At 37.2% G+C, this 22,165-nt stretch overlaps 3 protein-coding genes and 2 pseudogenes across 6 annotated transcripts; 1 reads left to right on the top strand and 4 right to left on the bottom strand.

Moving 5' to 3' along the window:
• Positions 1–200: 200 nt before the first annotated feature.
• Positions 201–2,639, top strand: LOC114744619 (60S ribosomal protein L10a). Its single transcript, XM_028932784.1, has 6 exons — positions 201–221; positions 507–556; positions 953–1,172; positions 1,483–1,648; positions 1,813–2,018; positions 2,314–2,639. The coding sequence occupies exons 2-6, from the start codon at positions 552–554 to the stop codon at positions 2,365–2,367; spliced, it is 651 nt and encodes a 216-aa protein (XP_028788617.1). The 5' UTR covers positions 201–221; positions 507–551; the 3' UTR covers positions 2,368–2,639.
• A 1,024-nt stretch (positions 2,640–3,663) lies between these two features.
• LOC114744622 (mRNA-decapping enzyme-like protein) lies at positions 3,664–8,325 on the bottom strand (annotated as a pseudogene).
• A 1,648-nt stretch (positions 8,326–9,973) lies between these two features.
• On the bottom strand, positions 9,974–15,633 carry LOC114744621 (OTU domain-containing protein 5-B-like). 3 transcript variants are annotated; one of them, XM_028932788.1, is made up of 10 exons: positions 15,549–15,633; positions 15,120–15,161; positions 14,193–15,040; positions 13,904–14,065; positions 13,192–13,269; positions 11,287–11,365; positions 11,005–11,150; positions 10,747–10,812; positions 10,491–10,653; positions 10,207–10,415 (listed from the first exon to the last, which is right to left on the bottom strand). In XM_028932788.1, exons 3-10 carry the CDS (start codon positions 14,862–14,864, stop codon positions 10,207–10,209), a joined length of 1,575 nt encoding a protein of 524 aa, XP_028788621.1. In that variant the 5' UTR covers positions 14,865–15,040; positions 15,120–15,161; positions 15,549–15,633. The 3 variants fall into 3 exon arrangements, with proteins under 3 accessions (XP_028788619.1, XP_028788621.1, XP_028788622.1); XM_028932786.1 differs by having other exon boundaries at positions 9,974–10,415; positions 14,193–15,161; XM_028932789.1 differs by lacking the exon at positions 15,120–15,161 and having other exon boundaries at positions 15,549–15,632.
• Positions 15,634–16,863: 1,230 nt separating this feature from the next.
• Positions 16,864–17,921, bottom strand: LOC114744611 (casparian strip membrane protein 4-like; annotated as a pseudogene).
• LOC114744607 (probable disease resistance protein At1g61300) lies at positions 17,800–22,153 on the bottom strand. Of its 2 annotated transcripts, none has more exons than XM_028932772.1 (3): positions 21,789–22,153; positions 19,085–21,529; positions 17,800–17,881 (listed from the first exon to the last, which is right to left on the bottom strand). In XM_028932772.1, exons 1-2 carry the CDS (start codon positions 22,026–22,028, stop codon positions 19,097–19,099), a joined length of 2,673 nt encoding a protein of 890 aa, XP_028788605.1. In that variant the 5' UTR covers positions 22,029–22,153; the 3' UTR covers positions 17,800–17,881; positions 19,085–19,096. The 2 variants fall into 2 exon arrangements, with proteins under 2 accessions (XP_028788605.1, XP_028788604.1); XM_028932771.1 differs by lacking the exon at positions 17,800–17,881 and adding an exon at positions 18,136–18,213.
• Between the last annotated feature and the right edge of the window lie 12 nt (positions 22,154–22,165).

Below are 22,165 nucleotides of genomic sequence, written 5' to 3'. Positions count from 1 at the left end.
CAACTTGCCTCTATCCAAAATTCCAAACGAAATATCACTAATTGGGCTTATTATGGGGACGAAATATATGATAGGGCCTAAAAATCACATCTGGGCTCTGGGTCAGGGCCTGAATAATACGAGTTCCGGCCCATATCCATTTCTCACTGACTATCGATTCCGTTCTGTATAAATTGCGGCGCCAACCTGCGAAACCCTAGCTCTGCTGTTTTGCCTCTCTGGTACTTCTCTACTCTGTTTCTCTCCAAGCTGAGACATTGTAAACATTGTGGTCGTGAAACCTCTCGTGTGGCATAAAAACACTTGGAAAAGCCCTTTCAATTTATATCTGATCATTTCTGTTCGTCCAACCTCAAATATGGGTGTCTCTAACCATTGTTTTTTTGTTTGTTTTTTTCCCGATTGTTATGTAACATTGGGCAATTTGTTTGTGCCACAATCGTGGCGTTGATATATGAATGTTTGGTTTTTATTTTTGATCTAATTCGTTGCAATTATATTTACAGGAGTGAGATCTGGAGCTTCTGCGCTGAAAAGGCACAGCTTAGAAGATGAGGTATTTGGAACTTCATTCTCCACTCGTGACATTCCTATTTTCATTTTTCTAGTTTGTCTTGGCAGTCTTCAAACACGCGTTGTCCTAGTATCTCTTGGTTGAAACATCACGTTCACCGTCTGTTTAGAATGTCACTGTTTGATAACTTCTCAAATTTGCATTGTTGGAATATTCGACTGTCTTTCGTTTTTGTGAGCACTCTGTAGGTTCACTATTTGCACTGCTGGTTCCAAACACTTGTTTTGGCATCCATTTACGTCTTAGGTCATGCGTTTTAACATGAGAAGCATAATTGGACTGAGAATTTTTCGGTGTGGATTGTTGCGCTTGACTATTCGGTTTCCTTTTACGCTATACGGAAATATCTCAGTTTCAATTTTTGGGTTGACCGTGCAGTAAGCTTCAGAGCGATGCCCTGAGGGAAGCTATCTCACAAATTATGAATGATTCCAAGAATGCAAACCGCAAATTTGTCGAGACCATTGAACTCCAGATTGGTCTGAAGAACTATGATCCACAAAAGGATAAGCGATTCAGTGGTTCTGTGAAGTTGCCCCACATCCCTCGCCCTAAGATGAAAATATGCATGCTCGGAGATGCCCAACACGTTGAAGAGGTATTAATTTCGTTCACTAGACAAACTATTGAATCAGTGCTTTTTATTCCTAATTTTTCTCACCACATTGTTTGAGAAGGATGATACTTGGGATGCGTGTTTAATGCTGTTGCAACTCAACTAGATCTTTGTTGTACAGTTGGATGCTGGTGCACTAGCATCTGGCACTTCTGCTTGTTTCAGGCTGTTCTAATTTGTATAGTTGGTATCTTTTTTTTTTTTTTTTTTTATTGCTACCGGCTTTTCTTTTGAGCATAGTAGTGAATTTTGTACTCTATATGTATGATATATAACCAATGTAATTATGTAGGCTGAGAAGATTGGTTTGGACTGGATGGATGTGGAAAGTTTGAAGAAGCTAAACAAGAACAAGAAATTGGTTAAAAAACTAGCCAAAAAATATCACGCCTTTTTAGCATCTGAAGCAGTCATTAAGCAGATTCCTCGTCTTTTGGGTCCAGGCCTTAACAAGGCAGGCAAGTCATTTATCTGGACTCACAAGCATAAATCTCATGATCTCTGAGGGCATAAAAATCTGTACTATCTTGTTAAAGCTCAAGTTTTTTTTTTTTTGGCTTGCATAGATAGACTTTTTTACTTCATATCACTAATTATATGTATTATTCATATGACAATGTAGGGAAATTCCCCACACTTGTTACTCACCAAGAATCCCTTGAGTCAAAGGTTAATGAAACCAAGGCCATGGTAAAATTTCAGCTAAAGAAGGTTTTGTGTATGGGAGTTGCTGTGGGTAATGTTAGCATGGAGGAAAAGCAAGTCTTCCAAAATGTGCAACTCGGCGTTAACTTCCTTGTCTCCTTGTTGAAAAAGAATTGGCAGAATGTGAGCTATCTTGCCTTCTTTGCACGAACTAGATTACTGCTGCATTGAATTGACCTATTACTTGTTTCCCTTTATTATCTGCATGTTATCTAAGCATAAGCGTAGAACTCTGGAATTGCGGTCTGCTATGATAACTTATTTGCAATTTGCAACGTGACGCATCTGTGTTTTATCATAAGATTACTTGAAAGTCAAAGGTTACTTGGCAGATCTCTAGGACGTTTTGAGCTTGTACATGAACTTGAACATGTGCTTGGATCCGTCATCTAATGAGTTGAATTTACGTGGATTTCAGGTTCGGTGCTTGTATCTGAAGAGCACCATGGGAAAATCATACCGTGTCTTCTGAGGGCTTGGATTTTGGGAGGCTGCTGTGGCGGTCAAGATTTTTTTAATTATCTAGTTTAAGCCAATAGAGGGACGAGTATTTGAATTTTAGTTTTTTTTTTGAAGAAATACTTTGTATTTGGATGATCGTTTCAGTCGATGAAATACTTGCTAATTTTTGGTGTTCATGGTCTTATATTATTTTTAGCAACATTGAGAAGGTTTTGTCGTGGTGTTTTTGGTATCTTCCACATCTTTGGTTCCAACTCGGCTGATAAATTGTTTTTTGGCCAACAGTAACGTTTATCACCTGATTTGTTGAGGAATCATGGATATTCATCAACTTGATGCAGCCAAAAAATTTATAAATTTAGTTATAAATATATAACTGATACTTTTCCGACCCAATTGTTGAGTTGGTTTTGATTCTAAATACAAGATTTATTTTTCATATTAATCAATTTTTTCTAAATGATTCCTATAGATACTCTCTCAATCATAATCAAGTAAGAGAGGAAGATGAGCTATTAAGAAAGATGATTATGGTATTTTAAGAAAAATGTGTCACATTTTTTGTAATTAACTAATTTACTTAACTTTTTTAGTCTAATCAAATTAGTTAAATAAGTTTTATATTAAGGACCGGAAGAGTATTTTACACGGATAATATTTAAAACTATTGACAAACGAAAACCAAGGCATATTTGCCTTCTTTTTTCTTCCCCCAAAATTCTTCAGGAATATGCTAATAAATTTGTTACTCAAATTACACCAACCTATTTATTTGATAATTTATATTATTTTGCTGACCAAGAACTTTATCTAATTTTGATTAAAAGATCTGGTTACGCTTGCAAATAATTATATGAATGTTCTTTCGCTAAAATAAATCTAATTATAATTATTTCTTTTATAATACATATTCTAGATATTCTAATGATTTATTATAATAAATCTTTTTTTTTTCGGTGAACTGTTAATATTTAATACATCTTTTCCTTTTTAGTAAAAGAACATGCTGTTTTGATGGATAAACATTTTTGACAGCCACTACTAAATTTGAACCCCGAACACATTTTTGTTAATAAAAAAAGTGTTTCGGAAACATCGCACGATAAAATCATCAGGAATAATGCGAAATTCATTTAACTTGTTAGTCCACTCATTTTCAAAACGGTCCACCCCCCATGCAATACTCACGAGGTAGACGTTTCTGAGGACAAAAGCGGCATTAAAATTTCATAGTTAACTGCGATCAGCGAATCTGGCCAAAAAACCAAGCTGCAACAAACGAGGCCAAAAGCCCAACACGTGCTGATTTGCCACCGATGTCCGTTTCTTAGCGGAAACAAAAAAAGTGAGACTGATTATCCATTATACTTGCATTGTGCAGCATCGTTTTCTTCGGATCTGGTAGCTCTATACACAATCTTGAACAAACCCCAACATCCCCCCACCCCACGGGCGCCGGGGCCCGGAAAAAAAATTTTAAAAAAAAGCTCAAGAACACGAGACAATTGACACCTGTAGATCAGAGAATTGTTCCAGTGAAGCACCATAATTTGCGAAGTCAGTGCAGTAATATGCTCTTACCGTCAGGGTTCCAGTATTTCGTGGCGAGTTATATGTCACTGCTGATAAGGCGGCCTTTTGCAATAAAATTCGTCCTCCGGGATGCTGCTGCTGCTTCTAACTAGCATCCGCCTTGTAAAAACATGGTGACATTCAGATATTAGCGGGACCCAAATAATCATCAGCCACAGCGTTCAGCACTCAACCAAACTTGCAAATTAAAGTGCCTGACTGATGCATCTGAAAGCCTTAGGACAAGTGAAGCCTGGCCTATCTATAGTAAATGTATGTAAAACAACACCCCCCCCCCCGGGGGGAAAAAAAAATCTCTAGAATGATAAAACCTCCTGACAGTCACGATTGGTGAGCATTGAGCAGCGCTTTGTAGACCATGTCAATGAATTGATTGTCCTAAAATACAGCAAGAAAAAATTCACTAAAAAAGGAGACAATAAGAGGGACAAACGGATATGGGTACATAAACAGGATGCAAGAAAACATGACAAGCTCATTCCACATTATCTACATTCAAATATTCTCATTTGATATAATAGTAGTCAGAAATTCAGGATATCATACGCTTACTACAAGCAAGTGAACTGACCTGAACAAGCACAAGAAGAGCATCTCGGACCTTTTCTCTGGTAATAACTGGACCATGGTTTGTATGAGGAACAGAAGTAGGAGTAAGGGACAGGGGGGAGTTGGTGGTGGGAATGGCTGTAGCAGTGGAGCACCATATGGGCGCTGCATGCTGAGAACGGTATGAGGTGGAGGGACAGCTGCCGTGGACAAAGACACAGGAGGGGTCATCACTGTTGAAGAAGGTGTAGGGACAAAAAATGAAGGCTTCACAAGATTGGTGGTTTGGTTGCTGCTGCTGCTGGAACCAGGAGTGTCATGGTGAGACATTAGAGATGCAGATGATGAATGAGAGGGCAGCTGCAAGGAGGGAGCAACTGGAGTAGCTTCACTGATCGGCAGAGAGGTAGAAGGAATTGTAGCAGACGACTGGCAAGATCGTGTTGTAATTGGAGCATTTGCAGTATTCCCAATGGTCATAGCAGCCTGTAACAGTGAAGCAGAAAAACATATCCTAATCGAACTCAGTACTAGATGTTCAACTTCTAACTACAAACTGTCAACAATACTTGAGGGTCGAACAATTCATATGAGTAGCCTATACAGGAAAGAAATTCACGAAAATGTCTGGTCAGTTTCCAACGTAGTATGTCTAACTAATATTGATATCCTATGAAGTTGTTTAGGTTAACCTGGACCACTGTTACCCTTAAATACATACTGAAAGGAAAGTTTTCTATGATACGTACACTGAAGAAATTTACAAAGGAAAGATCATCCGATACATCAGCTGCATTCAAAGTGGTTGATGGCGATGGCTCAAGAGGACCATCCATGACTGCGATAGTTGGCACTGCTTCCAGCTCCTCAAATTCACTGCAAGAAGATGCCCAAATACCACACATTGTCAAGTTTCCAGTCCAAGATATGGGTGAATTGATGATTAGTGTACACTACAACAATATCATCAACAATGATAATGATGACGACAACAATGAGGGAAAAATTTAGACCTCAGGTATTTGCTGTAAAATTCTCCAATTAAAAATATGAGAAAAAAGTAAACTGGCAGAAATTGACAATCTATAGGGACAAGAGAGGCATGTATATTTTGCAACCACAGCGAAGGAAGGTGGGCATATTGATGTTTGGAAAAGATACATTTGGATGGAGGTTAAATTTAATAAATCTGCTTTGAAGGCTAGGAAGTAGGGAGGGGGGGTGGAAGGTGAATAATATCATAAATCATGGCTCTGGGCAAGACCATTCTCTACCTTCAATAGAATTAAGGAAACTTTCATTAATAATGTACTAGTAGATCCTCTGATTGCATACTTTGTCAAATGGTCAAACCAAGCAACACCTTTTATCACATCACGTCATATTATCTAGCGCATAGACATTAATCTGTTGTAACTTGTAAGGGATGACTTGAAGTTTTTTTTCAGTTTTCTTTTTCTAAACATGAATTAGACCACCTACCCCACACCTTGGGGGAGGCATTGAGTAGTGGCAGAGGTTCATCTGAATAGGAAAACGCATATTACTACCTCTTCGTAGAAGAGACCTTCGACTTTTGAGGAACTTTGGAATAGGCACTAAGGATCCTGAAAAATATCCAAAATATAAGAGAATATCCATGTTACATGAGAATTAAAGGTCAGTAGAATAGTTAATAAAAATTTGACCAGGTACAAATCAACAAATATTCTTGATACATAACCAACTAATGCTATTATTAACAACTATGAAAACTCATTCTTCATATTATCTTCCCCCTGCCATTCACCAATATCCTTTGATCAAACTAGTAACTTCTGTTTCTTAGACAAAATGTCAGGTAGCACGGGTCATTGCTGCCATGGATGAGGTTACTGGTTGCTAGCAAAAATTGATTTTCATCATTCACAGGTGTATAACATTGTTATCATTTTCAGAAATTATCTTAAGGCTAACGTCGTCCATATATATTGCTGATATTGTTATAAGCTAGATCTTCTGCACTTCAAGTAACTGACACTGCTCCAGTCTCATTATGCATTGTCCAATAGAAAATATAACTCTTATGTCAGCATAAATCTATAATCCACCAAGAGGAGCGAAAGAAAAAGAACAGACACCACGTATCAAATTACTAAACAGAACGATATCAATAATTTTCAACCCCATTAATTGAGTCAGAAAAATGAGATTGAATGTAATATAAACACCCCATTGGTCAATAAAATCTTAGTTGAACCACATTTTTTATTAGGAATGGCACAGACCAGAAGTAATTACATCAGTGTCTGACTTTCAAGAGTAATAGAGAAGGGGTAAAAGGCATGCCCTTGTCACAACAAGAAGGCAGAAATTCAATCCACGAGGACCCGACCAATGGAGATTGGGCAAGTGACTGCATCCGAGTACGAACAATACCTGTTAAAAAGATTTGCCACCTCTTCACATTCCTGAGCATTGTAGAACCATATACCATTCACTTCTTGATTAGCATTTCTATATAGCAGATATGGAACCTGAACTTCGTACTCAAAATCTCCCAAAAGATTCTCCACCAAGTTTTCTGCTTATGACAACACGAATCTCTTATTCAAGCATTATACTAGGCTTAAATCCAAGTCGCATATAGAGAGAAGTAGCACAAGCATAATATATTTTCCCATTGAAACAAAATAGACATTTTTGCAAACCACACACTTCATGTTTTACTATACCCATAACATTGGGTATGCGAAGCAAATTCTGGATTTCTAATAGCAAAATCCTAGCCCTATTCCTAAAATTTAGGCCCAAAGAAAAATCCGATTACACAAATATCATACCTTACACAGGCAAAAATAGAGCAACAACCCGAAAGTTCAATCAAGACAAGAATATGGCCGGTATATGACAATAAGAACTCTAACTTTCTGACGACTAATGCAACAAGTTGAACTTTTGCCGGTGAATGAGACATATTGCATTTTACACCCGAGCGCGCACTATAGATTTAGCATCAAATTGAAGCACACACAGTCATAGAACAAATATTATAAGTATATTATTTAATGGCCTATAGGTTAGTTTATAAACTGAATCCAGTAGAAGCAATGCAGGAGCCATACCTACTAAGCAGGGAAAGAAAGCTAATTGACGAGTACAAACAAATGCATATCGAGTCCCTAACCGGTATTAAGACGATTCATCACAATAAATTGAAATCGAGGTTGTGTGTTCCTGAAATAAGACAAAATTTACAATGAAAGGCATAAGTAATAAATAAGCCATAGAGAAATGCGCAACACAAGGTAAAGCCAACATAACACAGAACTCAGCTTTTCATATAACTTTTTAATAAGCTCATGAACGTTGGATAAGCGGACCATAATAATGAAATATAAATCAACTAACCTCTTAACAACGAAGAGAGATCCTTCAACGTCCTTGCGGCTCTGCAAACCAATCAAACAGAATTTGGAGGGAAAAAAATTAAGAAAAGAATCAAAGGGAGTGCCAGAACAAAATTCAAGAAATGCAGACTTATGAAGATGTGAAGTTAGCGAACCCATCGGCTAAGATCGATGTTAAACTCATAGAAGGTGACATGCGCAGCGGTGATGAGAATTTCGTCGACGAAGGGGTCGATCCTTTGCAGAACAGTGAGATTGAGAAGCTTGGTACTCTGCTGGTCCAGATTCGGCATCAGCTTGCCGTTCTGAGACATTTTCGTATATCTCTAGTACACAAACCCTAGAATTGGGAGTTCATAGACGTCGAAGCCAGAGCAAAACCGAGACAGAGCGGAGCGATGCAGGTGAACGATTTGAGACGAGCGGGCTCGGCTTGCCGTCGAGGCGCTAGCGCGCTGCGTAGTCAATGACGATAATTATAAGTTTCTTGTTTGGAACAATGACAAAAAAATGAACCTATATTTTGTAAATGTCAAGCAATATTAATAAAAATTTATTTTCATTTATAAGTTTAGATTTGTTAATACTAAATAAAATTATATTATCAAACCTGGGATTTGCAATTTTCATTTTTTTTTTCTGTCATTCTTTCTGTAAGTTATTTTCTTGGAAAAGTCATTATTCTCACAAAAAATAATCATTTAATTTCTAAAATTTAATTTGGTGCCCGAAAGAAACCTATTATCTATCTTCTTCTTTTTTTGTCAGAGTTATTATCTATCTATTATCTATTAGTTACACAATAAGGAGATTATAAATCAATATCTCTATTAATTATTTTTTCTGAAAATAAAAAATTGCAAAATAAGATCTTAAAAAAAAAAAACATATAGAAACATGTTACAACATTAATAGTATTGGTTTTGACAATAATTAATAAGTAAATGATAATAATTTTCATGAACGGGTGCCCTGTATGCAATTTTAAAATTTTTAATATCTATCTTTTGTGATTTTTCCTTTTGAATGAAAATGTGTGGCCATTAAAATAAATAAGTAAAATTTTAAAAAATTGAGTTAAATGAATTAAGTTTCATGAATCAAGTTATGCTAGTTTAATTGAAATATAAAGACTGAATAAAGAGGTGCCCTACTCATTAAATGAATACCTTGCTCAATTTTTGTCAAAGCAAGATTAATTAGGATTATTTATTAAAAAAATAAGCATCTGATATGTTTTTTTTTTTTTTCCCACCAACAGCATTTAATGATTCATATTCTGGGGACACAACTTTCAAAACAATTATGTTCAGGACTAAAGGTGGTGTAAGATTTTTGTTTTCAAGTAACCATGTATACGGTTTTCGAACACCTATATTTCGGATCGATTAATCCAATTTTTAGATTATCAGTCTTAAAATGAAAGTAGTTATATTAAAATAGGTATAATAATAGCAGTAACAGTTAAGGTTAAAAAAAATTATATAAGACCCAAGTGATTAATTTAAAAAAATTAAGAAAGCTAAAAGATTATCTAATTATAACATGATTTCTCTAAGTAAGGTAAATTAATTTTGAAAAAATAATAAATATAATATTTTAAAATACTCCTCTGGTGCTTAATGTATAATTTGAGAATTAAATATTAGTTTTATGTGTAAGACTTAGTTTACATATTTATTAACTTTTCTCAAATTATTCCAATTAATTTTTTTTAATAATAATCCAGAAGGATACAGAAAGAAGAGTTGGCACCGAAAAAAGGAAAGGAAAAAAAATTAAAAAAGATAATTAAGATATTTAAAAAAAAAAACACATCATATTAACTAATTTAACTCATTTAATTTACTCAAATTAGTTCATATAAAAAAATGATTACAATATTTTAAAAAAATTATATTAACTAATTTAACTAACATAATCAACTCATTAGTTAATTAGATATTATATTAAGAATTGAAGGAGTAATTTTTTTTATTTCTCTAAATTAATCAACTAAATCTCATATTAAAAAACAAAAAGTAAAAGTTTTTTGTAAATGACTTCGCCATTGATATCAAACGAGCAAATTACATCAATCCGAGCTTTCTGTACAATCACAGTTCATATTATTTTTATTTTTTAAAAAAATATCGCCAAGCCTTGGGATAGTTGATTACTCGTATCTTGGTAGTTGGTGATATATATATTAATTAAAATTAACTACTAAGATGGTAACAAACGCCAAATGAACTACGAGTAGTATGCTACAAGGAATTTATTGAGTCATAAGGAGAGGAGAGGGGCATAGGTTGAGTTTCGCTACAAATACAATAGAATTATTGGGTGGCCTTGCCTTTTCGTCTGCTGCTGCTGCCAGTTTCCAAGAGGTAACAAACCACAGAATCAACATCATCCCCAAATATGCTCAATGCCTCAATCGCCTGCACATAGCTGAATCCCATCGATAGCACCATCCGCATACTGCCGCTCATATCACCGTCTTCCTCTTTCCCGCCTTCCATCTTGCCCTCACTCCCACATGATCCTGCCCATTCCCATTTTTCATAGTTAGAATAGCTCTCTCAGAGGAATGTATCACGAGGATGATAAAGATACTAACTCGCGCCAGAAGATGACGGCTCTGCTTTTGATGTAGAGGATCCTCTGCGGCCTAGCTGTTCATTTGCAAGATACTCAGCCCGAGAAACTTCCATCACCGTACGCTCCATTTCCTTCTCCGTGAGCTCGAGATCAGAGTAAAACCGTCCCTCAGCAATAAGCGCCTGTTGAGAGATATAACACACCCAAGAAAATCATGTCATCCAAATCAAATTACGCAACCCCTAGTTCACCCCCTTAAAATTTAAAGTGCTTACGTTATCGATCTGCTGGTCCTGTTGAGCTTTAATAGCAGCCTTGATTTTATCTTTGTCAACATTAATCTGCATTGTAAATAGGGTCCGTTCCATGAGGTTTTTATAGAATTAAATTTAACGCAGAATATAATTTTCCAATAGGCTGAGGAACCTAAATTCTTGATGTTTGATCAGGATATAATGTAGGAAAAAAAGAATACCAAAGAGAGTGACCATAACTAGTCATATTATAGTTTTATCGAGAGAAATTATACACACCCCTCTCAGACAGCTGAATCCAAGTCCTGAGCCAATTGTCAAGCGTCGTGGGTCAACAAGGGAGTTGTAATGATTCCCTTGATGATAACTCAATCGTATTGGTGGCGTGTCAGTGTTATAGCTTCCTTGGAAGATATTAAGAGGTTCTGCACCAAACGGTTGATGTCATGATATAGTACATAACTCACCAACAACAATGACATAGGAAAAAAAAAAACTAGTCTTCCGGTCCTAACATAAGATCCATTTTGTAATGTAATATTACTCAGACACAAGCTTTACCAGTACTGTAGGAATATATATGAATGGGCCGATTATACATTTCACACATGGCTTGAATCTCAACGTTGTTTCCATAGACCTGGCAAGTAGGGTGAACACATCATTATATGCAAGCTCAGAATATTCAACTATTTATCACTCAGCACATAAAACTAGCTACAAAACCGGATATTTTAACAGATTAAAAATATGGATGACTGATTTTAGATAAAGGAAGATAGCATTTCATCTTCCAGCACTCAAGTGTTGCTTGTAATTATGTAGCACCAGCATTATCATTTAAAGAAAGCATTAACACAAGACATGGTCAATCTGCATGCAACTTATCTTTCAGGCCATACGAACTATTCAACCATAAAAAAAGGCACTTACAACTACTTGTTGGAAAGGGAATAGATATCCCCGATGCGCCATGCATTTGATTTTTTACCAAGTGCATCCGCATTCAGACATACTTCGGGGGGGCATGTTCACAAGAGTAAGCAGAATTGCATACTGCTAGGCTCTAGACTGAATACCAGGGGTACTTGACAGAATCCCCATTACTTCCCTCAACGTGTGTCGATAACAATGAAGATTCAAAGATTTTCCTTTATCAGAAAAGGCTAAAAGCATGGATAATTACCCCCCACAGGGACAACTAAACACTAAAATTTACGGTCATCCTACAAAAGATAACGTTGGCATTCCAGAAAAAAAAATAAAAATAAATAAAGCCAATAGTCTGAATGAGGTGCCCTAATGTCTTTAAGACTAAAGCAACAAGGCTTAGACACAGCCTGACTTGTAGAGAAGACACAACTAAATGTCAATTCTAGACAGGATTAGTTAAGATACCATAACATCAAGGAATAAACAAGTTAAACAACTTTAAGAATTAACAATACTCATCTGTCAAATAACTGTGACGAGAGCCACCGTCCTAAAAGACCATGCAGACGTGTCCAGAAAACAGAATAAATTTTCTTCTTACATTAGATTGGTTGATTTTCTTTAAGGTTTTAGTTGTATAAACTACGCATAAAGAAGCCACCTACAATTTGAGCTTCCTGTAAGAATGTGGAGAAGAACCAAAAACGAATGGTTCCACCAACTAAAAAATAACAACGGAAACCAACTGCTAAAATACTCGTTTTTGCAACAATGCTAAACCAATTAAGTCATTAATCAATTATCAACTATATTTTTAAAATCTCATATTACCCGATTCATTTAAAATGAGTAGGGTATAACAATGAAATCTGAATATATTCAATTAACAAAATTTGAATAATATTTTGATTAAAATTTGAATATATTGAATTAAATGGGAAGCATTATAATTAAATAAGATTTCAATTAGAGACTTAAAAGGAAAAAGTAATAATTAATTTCGGGTTTAAATATATTAAATTAAATATAAGTATTGTCCAATTTCAAATCTAATCAAATGGGAGAAATTTCTAGTTTGCCCACAAGTTGTGTGGTCCAAATGCAGATAAAAACACTGTTTTGAAATCCGCATGTTGAAGATACTTCAACTAGGTCGTCAAAGTAATGACTGTACAGGTTCATCTTCAGAAATGATAAACCATCGTCAATATAATTTTTAGAAAGGTTAACTCTTCTAAAACTAAACAAATCATATTGTATCTATCAAAATATGCCCTCCACCTCTGCATATTGTTACTTATAGGTCTAGAATATATCTGCTTCTTCTGTTCGTACAAATAGGATTCTTCCATTCATTAACGAAACCAATCTTCCAATTTAAAACTCATGATAGAAATTTCCTCCTAAACAGCAGTAGAATCAGTATCAAACATTGCACATGATACATAGCGAAGAATAGAAGGGAGAAGCTAAATCAAACAGACCTAAACGCAAAAATTAAGATTACTGCCAGTATATGAAACATATATATACCTTATCTCTTCTCTTCCTTTTGCAGTAAGACGTAAAGCCTTCGGTGATAAATTGGGAAAAGTGATCTCTTTCACGCTCCTGATACAGAACCAGAAATAATTAAGTTCAATAAAGCTGCCATCAATATGGGTTAGAAACACGGATAAGTGTAATTCATGCAGCGCAAATATGGTCTAGTGTAACAATCGAAGGGAGTTAAGTGAGAATGAGAAAATCTCTCCATTAAAATCTGAACAAAAAATTTTACACTAGGTTTCTTGAATTAGTTTTGTATCCCGTCCAACCTGCACTAAAGGACGTTGCACTATAAAACTGTCCCAAGTTTACCCACCATTGTTCATCATATTGTTACCATTTATCACACTACTTTATACAGATATAAAAGCAGTCTCAGCTCTGACCTTGCCTTCTACAGCCCAAAAAATATGAGCTTCCATCCTCTCTTATGCATTCGATTTTCTTCAAATCTTATTGCTTTGCCCCCAAAAAGAATGAAATAATTAATTTTTGCAATGTCTAGAAAGCCAAGCACACACATTGCACAAACTGAAACCTGAAAGCCTAACCCTCTATGACCGGATGAGTGGTCAGTAAACCCCACAACAAACCTTAAATTACATACCATAATACTATAACCTTGGAACCCTAGAATGAACAAATTGAAGGTAGCTCATATTCATAAATGTGCATGTGTATTACAAAGGCATCATACCATGTAATCCATGCACATCTGTCTGGTCAAATCATACAATTCAGGGTCCCCATACACCTGATCTGCAACTGCACGGAAAAGACAATTTCCATCCCCCGCCATTCTTTTTACTTCATAACCTTTTGCCCTTCTGATATCAATTTCAAACTGTCGCTCTCTTTCCTGAATAGATGACGATATCATTTCAATATCAAATAATTTTTTCGGTGAAATCTGTCAAACAACGAGTTGATAATTATGGAACGGTGAAGATTTATTTACTTCTCAAGAAGGATTATAATGAACTTACTAAATTATCATATGACGATACAAAGCAGGAACTCTGTTCGTCAGCACTATTGTACCCCTCATTTTCATTATGAGACCTGGGAGAAGATGGACGGGATCCAGCGGGTGAAGTCCTAGCAGAAACAACAGGTCGTGCAGATCCTCTTCTAGGTGATCCTATATGGACAGCATTTGAATTTCCAGACGCATTTCTCCTTGAATTCAAGTTAGCAGCAGAAGGTCTTGGGGGTGGAACCGGAGGAGGTGGCGGATATGAACTACCGCTTGCAGTAAGCGAAGAATCCTCCTTTGAGATCTCGTTTTCTCTTAAATTTCTCAGTCCACTCAACCCTTTCATTATTTCTCCGAGACCACTAACCTCCTCTTTAACAGTCTTGTCATCAGTTATTTCATCACTTAAGGTGTCGGTCTGATCATTATGGAGACTTTCTGTTGAAAAGTTATCACTTTGAGGCTTACTATCGTCAGTCCCAGGACAATCCGAAACCTCGTCACCAACAACTAGGTCCTTTACCTCTTCTCCACTATTCTCATCTTTCCCAACTGAAGAAACGGGAGGAACTGTAACCTGTGGCTCTGCTCGAACAGATGAAGACCCAGGCGAGGAAGAAGAACGACTTGAGCTTGAAGAAGAACTGCCCGAGGAACCCCGCTGAACCAAAATGCGAGTCATTGCAATTAATTCTTCTTGTCTCCAACAAACCTGAGCCCAATCTACTCACGAATTTAAAGACTCAAACCCCTACACATCAGTTTGTCGCGTGTTCTCGCCTTGGGCGCAGTGATACCAATCCCTCGGCTGAATGACTTCTTCCAGCCCAGTGCGTTCAGCTCCTCCCAAAGCGATCTCTGCATTCCCCTAACAATTCTCATGAGACCCAGACCTCGAACTTTAAACAATAAAACCTTCTTAAGTAGTCGAAATTACCCAAAAATAGCGACAAGAAACAGTAAGCTTCACGAGACTTATCTGCATAAACACCACCAATTTCCCAAGAAATCAAGATAGAAGAACATTTTTCCATCAAATCACATATATTAGTCGATTTTAAAGAATAACACGGAGGATGAGAAAAGCTTAAAAGAGAATTCTTGGAAAACAGCCTGCAAAAAGAGGAAATAAACAAAGAAGCCCGGACTCGTATCCTTCTAATCGCAGTAACCAAACAAATTAAACACGGAGAAAGCACAAGAAATCAGATGAAGAAAGGAAAAAAGAAACGGACCCGATAATAATGAATCTCAGACAATCGACGAAAGGACAAAAAGAACACAATCCAGAACAAGAAAAAGGAAAAGAAGCAAACATGAAGTGGGAACCTCTATGATTGACTCAGCATGGAAAAAGACAACTCACCTGAGAGAGAAAGGGAAGACGGAGGAAGCAGGAAATGCGTGAGGAAGACGTGATGAAAGGTTTGGAAGAAGAGTAAGAGCAGGAATGGGATAATTAGGGTTTAGGCAGAAGGGAAGAGGCAGCAGGGAAAATGAGAAACTTGGAAAGGGTAAGGATAGAATATAGGGAGAGAAAGAGAACAGAAGGAAGAAAGGTGGGAGCGGGGGAGGGGGGGGGAGGCTAGAATTTAACGGTGAGGGAGAGAGAGAAGGCCACGTGAGATGGAGCAATGGGAATGAGGTTGGCCCGGCGACATGACGATGAACTTACAGGTGGCGAAGGGAGCATGGTTGCTTGCACGTGCGAGGTTCGGGGTCACATGCAGCGTTGGGCTCGGCCTGGCCTTCTCACAACACTACACAACCGCTACGTGGCGGCATTCCACCGTTCTCCTCATCCGAACCATCGCGTCACGAAGAGGCTTCTCTTCTCTTCTCCTCCGCCGCCGTATCCCACATCACTGGCAACCGGTGAGTACATTGGTTTCTAAAATTTGTTTTATTCTTTAAACATTTTCTTATAGGAATGTGATAGTAGTGTTTTTTTTCCTGGTTATATATGAAAATTTAGTTTTATACTCTTCCGGTCTTTATTATAAGACCCCATTTGACTTTTTATTTGGTCCTAATTATAAGACCCCAATCCATTTTGTCTCTTATATTTATGCATTTTTTTCCAAGATAATCCTTCTAATAATGATAGTTTTAGCCAATATACTTAATTAGCAAGAATATTTTAGGAATGACAACACTTATTTATTATAAATAACCAACTTAACTTACTTCCTTAATCTCCTCAAATAAGTCAATTGGGTCTTATAATTAGGACCGGAGGAGTACTATCTTTGAATATTTATATCGTCTTTCTTGAACCCTCCTGCTTATAAACAGGGAAGCAGGAATGATGATAAATCAGGTTTTTGTTGGGCTCGATGTTTTGTTTGGTTTTGATAAAATAATATTTATAGTTATTAATATCAATTCCTTTTGAAGATAACGAATCGATCTGCACTAGATATTAGCACATTAATAATAAAAGTTAAAAACTAAATGCCCAATTATGATAGCAAATGAAATTTATTAATCTATTGTATCATTTTAGACAGCAAACAAGCATATCATCATTCTTATATGGTCTGTAAGCTATTAATGATTGCTGTCGTTTTAAAATAGGATTACAAAAAAATGGGTGAAACAGTCTTAATCACTGATTATAAAACTTCATAGCCCACATGCAGCATTTCCGGCTCTCGGTCGTTGAACTTGAGAATAGATACTATATACAGGATCCGACGCCTTAATCATTGATTATAACCTCAAACATGCGCTGACACACACAAGAAAATCAGGCCTTAATTATAAAGTGAACAATCCACACTGAAATTACAAATGACAACACCATGATGACGAAGGTCCAATTACACAGAACGGGAATATAATTATCAGTATCTCTTGAGAGCCAAAGAGGAGACGAGGATGAGGCAGAGGAAGGAAAGGACGGCAATGAAAGAAACCACCACCGCCTGGCTCGCACCCGCGCAGAAGTCTGTGAATTGCGAACATACCTCCATCCAATTTGCATCTTGGCTCCCATTATGTATCAAGTATGTTATGGCCGCCGCCGACGAAGCACCCGCCGTCACCAACGCCATCATCACCTGCACCCACGCATTGCCTTTTCTTTTCAGTCATCACAGATATTGTTTACTGATGAGAGATATTGTCTCAAGTGCTGATAACTCTGGTGTATGAAATGTCAGCAACATGAGGTAATGGAGAGGATAGTAATGAGAAGAGAGCACCGTGCGTTGAACAAAATTATGGAGCTTACTGAGTCCAAGATTACAAGTAGAAGCCTGGGTGCTACGACGAGGGGTCGAACAATGCACACGATCGAGAATGCCAGGGAGAGTATAAGGTATCCAGCTGCTGCTGCATTTGCTACCACAAAAAACCTGCATTATGCATGGGATGATGAAATTGAAATATTCCCCAAGCCAAAGATGAAAATTGAAAGAAGTGGGTGGAGGATGAAAGAAAGATGCAAGTAACTACTGGAACATGCGAAACTGGTCCCACTGAGCGTGGAACTGGAGGAACTGAGTGAAAAATGGAAGAATCTGCTCGTTGGTCCCATGAGGGCGGCGGCGCCCATGGAGGCTCCGATCGTGCCGAGTCTGAGGACGAAATCTCCGATGGCAAGGCCCTTTTTATATTTAGCTAACGGGAGAGGGACAGCTTCGGAACGAGGTGGAGACCCTGCAAATGAAACGGCCTTGCCTTTGGACTTGGATTCTGCAGAAGCTTCCATATCAGATATTTGCCCAGCTAGTCTTTTACTTTGAAGAATGGATATATATGGATATGGGGAAGCTTGATGATACAGACAGTGTCGAGGCTTTGTGCTTATATAGAGCCATAAAGAGTGTCATTTAGATAATGGGGTTGTTGGTTTCTCAAAGTGCTAAGAACTGAGGAGTTGTTCGAAAACTGATAACACCTGACCAGCTCCACCATGGCACTACTACGTCTTCAGATTCCTTGTACCAGCTGAACTTGTGATCTATGGATATGATTGTTTAGTTATGTCGTAGCCTACCTCATGCATCTTGGTCTTGTATTCATTACTGATCAATACGATCAAAGAGGCCGCCATCAGCTTCCAAATATGATCAGTTCATTTCGTTTCATTTAAACGGTTACCTTCATTTTTTCTCTTAACTTTATTTAATTACTTAATCCTTATTTAGCGTGATTGAGGGATAAAAATAATATATCAAAGACGAAATAAATATCGAAAATTAAATCTTGAGATAGTAATAGTCAAATTAAGGAATAAATGCGACCTGAAAAAAGTTTACATAATAAGATTGACAATGAAAACTGGATGCAATGAAAAAGTAAATTAAAGATTTAACAAAATATATTTAAATAACAACATAAATATTAAATTGAGGGATTAGACACATGTTTTAATTTTAATTCTAATTCTAATTTTTAAAATTGATTTTTAATTTAATTATTTTTCAATCGTCCAAAAGAAATTGATAACATGCTTGATTAAAATGTTGAAACAACTCACAAAATTGAAACAGAATATGATTATTAATATTAATATTATTTTTTAAAAACAAAGAAGCGATGCTAGTTAATGGGGTTGGTTCTGGTTTTTAAAAGGCACCAACGCAACCAATCTGAAACTTCAGAGAAAAGGTCATCCGTTGTTGATGAGAATAACTTGGAAAAGTCAGGATGCATAAATCCCTCCAGAGGCTCACATTCATATGCAGACAATCAAATGAAGTAAACTATTGAATGGAAGTAAATAAGAAGGGAAGGAAACGGGTTGAAAATGGAATACTCATCACAAAAATACTTTTACTAGGATATGCTTGTGTGTATAATGGGATAACCAATAAAATCATGAACCACAGAAAAACAATATGGTGATGTGTCTGAAAGCAGCATTAGTTAACATAGAAGTTAAAGATGAAATACCTTCGTCACCAGCTAGTCTTTAAATTTTGAACAGAATTGTCCCTTAATGGTTTGGTCATCCCACTCTAAATTGTCCCACCACAGTTTTTCTCCCCAGATTGCCCTTAACTTATTTCTTGCAGAGTTGGAATCTAAAGGAAGCTTCTTCAGGTTAGGACATTCCATTATATTTATGTATTGCAGCATAGGAAAAGGCAGGGCTTTCTTGTAGATACTCTTCAGCATGGGCAAATTTCTCAAGCTAATGTACCTGAGATTTGAGAATAGGTCATCCATATTTCTGTTGCCTTGGTCATCTTGAGCCTCTTTTATCACTTCTTCCATCAGGTTACAGTTTTCCACAATAAGATAATCGAGGACTAGGGCATACTTGAGCCATGTCAAATGAGTCATGTCATGACAATCCAAAATTGTGACCCAACGGAGCTTGCAAAAAGGGGATGAATGATTAACAGAGGACTCTGTCATATTGTCTTGTAATCCAACTAAAGTCATGCGCTCCAGATGTTGCATGCTAGTCACAGATGGTAATAATGGTGCGGTACTTGCAGCCATCTTGTATTGATAAAGTCCCATTAATCTCACACAAGGTTTCAATTTGGTTGAGCTAAGCAGTTTCTTGATACCTGTGGCAGTCTCCAAGGTGATGCTAAGATCCTCCAAAAATGGTAATAACTCTAGCTGCTCCAGAAATGATTTCTCCATATTATGGGTGAAGTCAATGGCGGCAAGGAAGGAGGACTTTATCTTTTCTTTGAATCTACTTTCAATAAATGAGAACACTCTTAATCCCTCAAGATTTGATATTACCTCCAAAGGAATGATTTCAAGACTGAAATGAACATACTCTAGGAGGAATACCCTCAAGCTCTTTAAATTTTTCATCTGAAGCGGTAATTTTTCTTTAATGTGCATTTCAGATAGCTCCAGATATTCCAAGTAAATTAGTTGACCTATTTCAGTCGGGATTGTCGAAATCATCTCCATCCTTAGACTTAAGACTTTCAAATTACTTAAGAACCGAACATTTGCAAAATCTATTTTGCTGTCATTGCCCCACACAATTAGGGTCAAAAGATTTGGACATTTTGGAACACACCAGTCATCCCTTTTCGTATACATCATTGAAATCCTTTCTATCATCAGTGATCTTTCAGGATTACCAATTTGTGAAGATGCTATTGCTTCACCTTGCACTAGAACTTTGTTTTTCTCTTGATCTTGGTTACGAGCTATCCACAGTGCCATGTCACGGACCACATCATGCATCTTAACCCAAAGAAATTCCTCTCCTTCCAATAAACATGCTAGCTTTAATCTTTCCACTATATCTTCCCCATGATTATAGGCATCGTGTATGCTACCATGCTCCTTGAGAAATCCTTCCCCAATCCAAAGGCGAATTAGACGAGGGACATAAACTGTTCGATCCTCCGGGAATAATGCACAATATAAGAAACACTTTTTGTCTATGTCAGTAGGAAGGCTATCATAGCTGAACTTGAGAGTGTTGAATACTACTTTCTCCATGCCAGAAACCCCTGAAGGGAAACTTTGCAGCTCCCTTATAGCATGTTTCCATGCCTGTGGACTTTTCCGGCCAGCCATAGCTCGTCCTACTGTTATCAGCGCAAGTGGTAATCCTTTGCATTCTTGCACAAGCTCTTGTGATAGCCCATTGATACTTGGATGTGAATTTAGAGTTTCTGCACCCACTTTCATAAAAAACAAATCCAATGCTTCTTTCTCTGTCAAACATTCCACTTTGAACTTCTTCGCTTGCATTTGGTCACATACATTTTCAAGACGAGTTGTGAACAAAATTTTTGATTGATTGACCTCTTTTGGTAGTGGAACTCCAATACTCTGTAAGTCTGGTTCCTCCCATATATCATCCAACAACAAAATGAACTTTTTCTGCTTCATGACCCTGTAGATTTCTATGGCTTTCTCATCTTTACTTTTGTTCTTCCATTTCATGTCATCTATCCCACACTTTTGTCGGATGTCTTCCATAATTTGATCAATATTACAGTCCTTAGAAACAACTAACCATATCGCTAGCGCAAAATCATGACTTCTATTCGCTAACTCATTATTGAGTTTCCTCATAAGGGTTGTCTTTCCTGAACCACCCATCCCATATAGACCAATCACACTCACATTTTCGTCTTCAATGCTATCCCAAACCTTCTTTAACATCGAATCCATGCCCACAGTGGTGGCGACCGGCATCTCATTCACAGGTTCACATGGCAGCTGATAAGCAATATTAGCATCATTATTGAATTTTTGTCCCCTAGCCGTCAATTCTCTGGCACGATCCAGTGTTTTAACAACCTCTTTTCCCGTGAAGTAGCTTGAGAAACAATTCTTTGGACAAAGCCTACCCAAACACTTGAACTGGATAACCTTAGCAGCTCGTTGCATAATATCCTCCGTTACCTGCAGAAACGTATAATAAGTGTTTCAGCCCAAGCTATCTTTATTTCATATAATATTGTTTGTTCGTTTATTTCATTGAAATGTCAGAACTTGAGAGTGTTCAATTCAATAGACTATTACGCATCAGAATTTCTCCATTTTATATCGTTAAGATATCAAATGAAATCCAAATCCATAAAATAAGCATTCGCTCCGTTAATATATGAGCAATTTCAACTTGACTTGAACATATAATATGGCTGATGTAGGTTAAGATTACTTGTTCTAAAGCGTTTACACTTTGCAGCCATCCATCGACTTCTCTGGTCCTTCGCATATGAGCCAAACTCTCAGCTTCTTGGATTCTTGCATTCACATCTTGGCTTAGGCTTCGGAGCTCTGCCCATTGGCCCCTCAGTGATCCCAGGTTGTCTTCCAAACAGCACATGAAAGCAGTATGTTTGGCAGTGCTTCTACACAAGCTCTTCGATGCATCCCAGATTACCGGAGCTGCTTCCATGCCTCCGATATTAGATCGAGATGCGATTCAACTTCTCGTTTTGGAAAAGGAGGAGTATGAAAATCACAAGCTTGCAGATCGGACACAAAGGAAAGTGTGATCAGATAAACCAATACTCAGTTGACCTGGGATTCACT

The sequence above is a fragment of the Neltuma alba genome, unplaced genomic scaffold (genome assembly GCF_004799145.2).
Source record: "Neltuma alba isolate B1F8T4 unplaced genomic scaffold, ASM479914v2 tig00004401_pilon, whole genome shotgun sequence".
NCBI classification, from domain to species: domain Eukaryota; kingdom Viridiplantae; phylum Streptophyta; class Magnoliopsida; order Fabales; family Fabaceae; genus Neltuma; species Neltuma alba.
The sequence above is the reverse complement of the archived record's forward strand: the minus strand, read 5'-3'. Positions and strand labels throughout refer to the sequence as shown.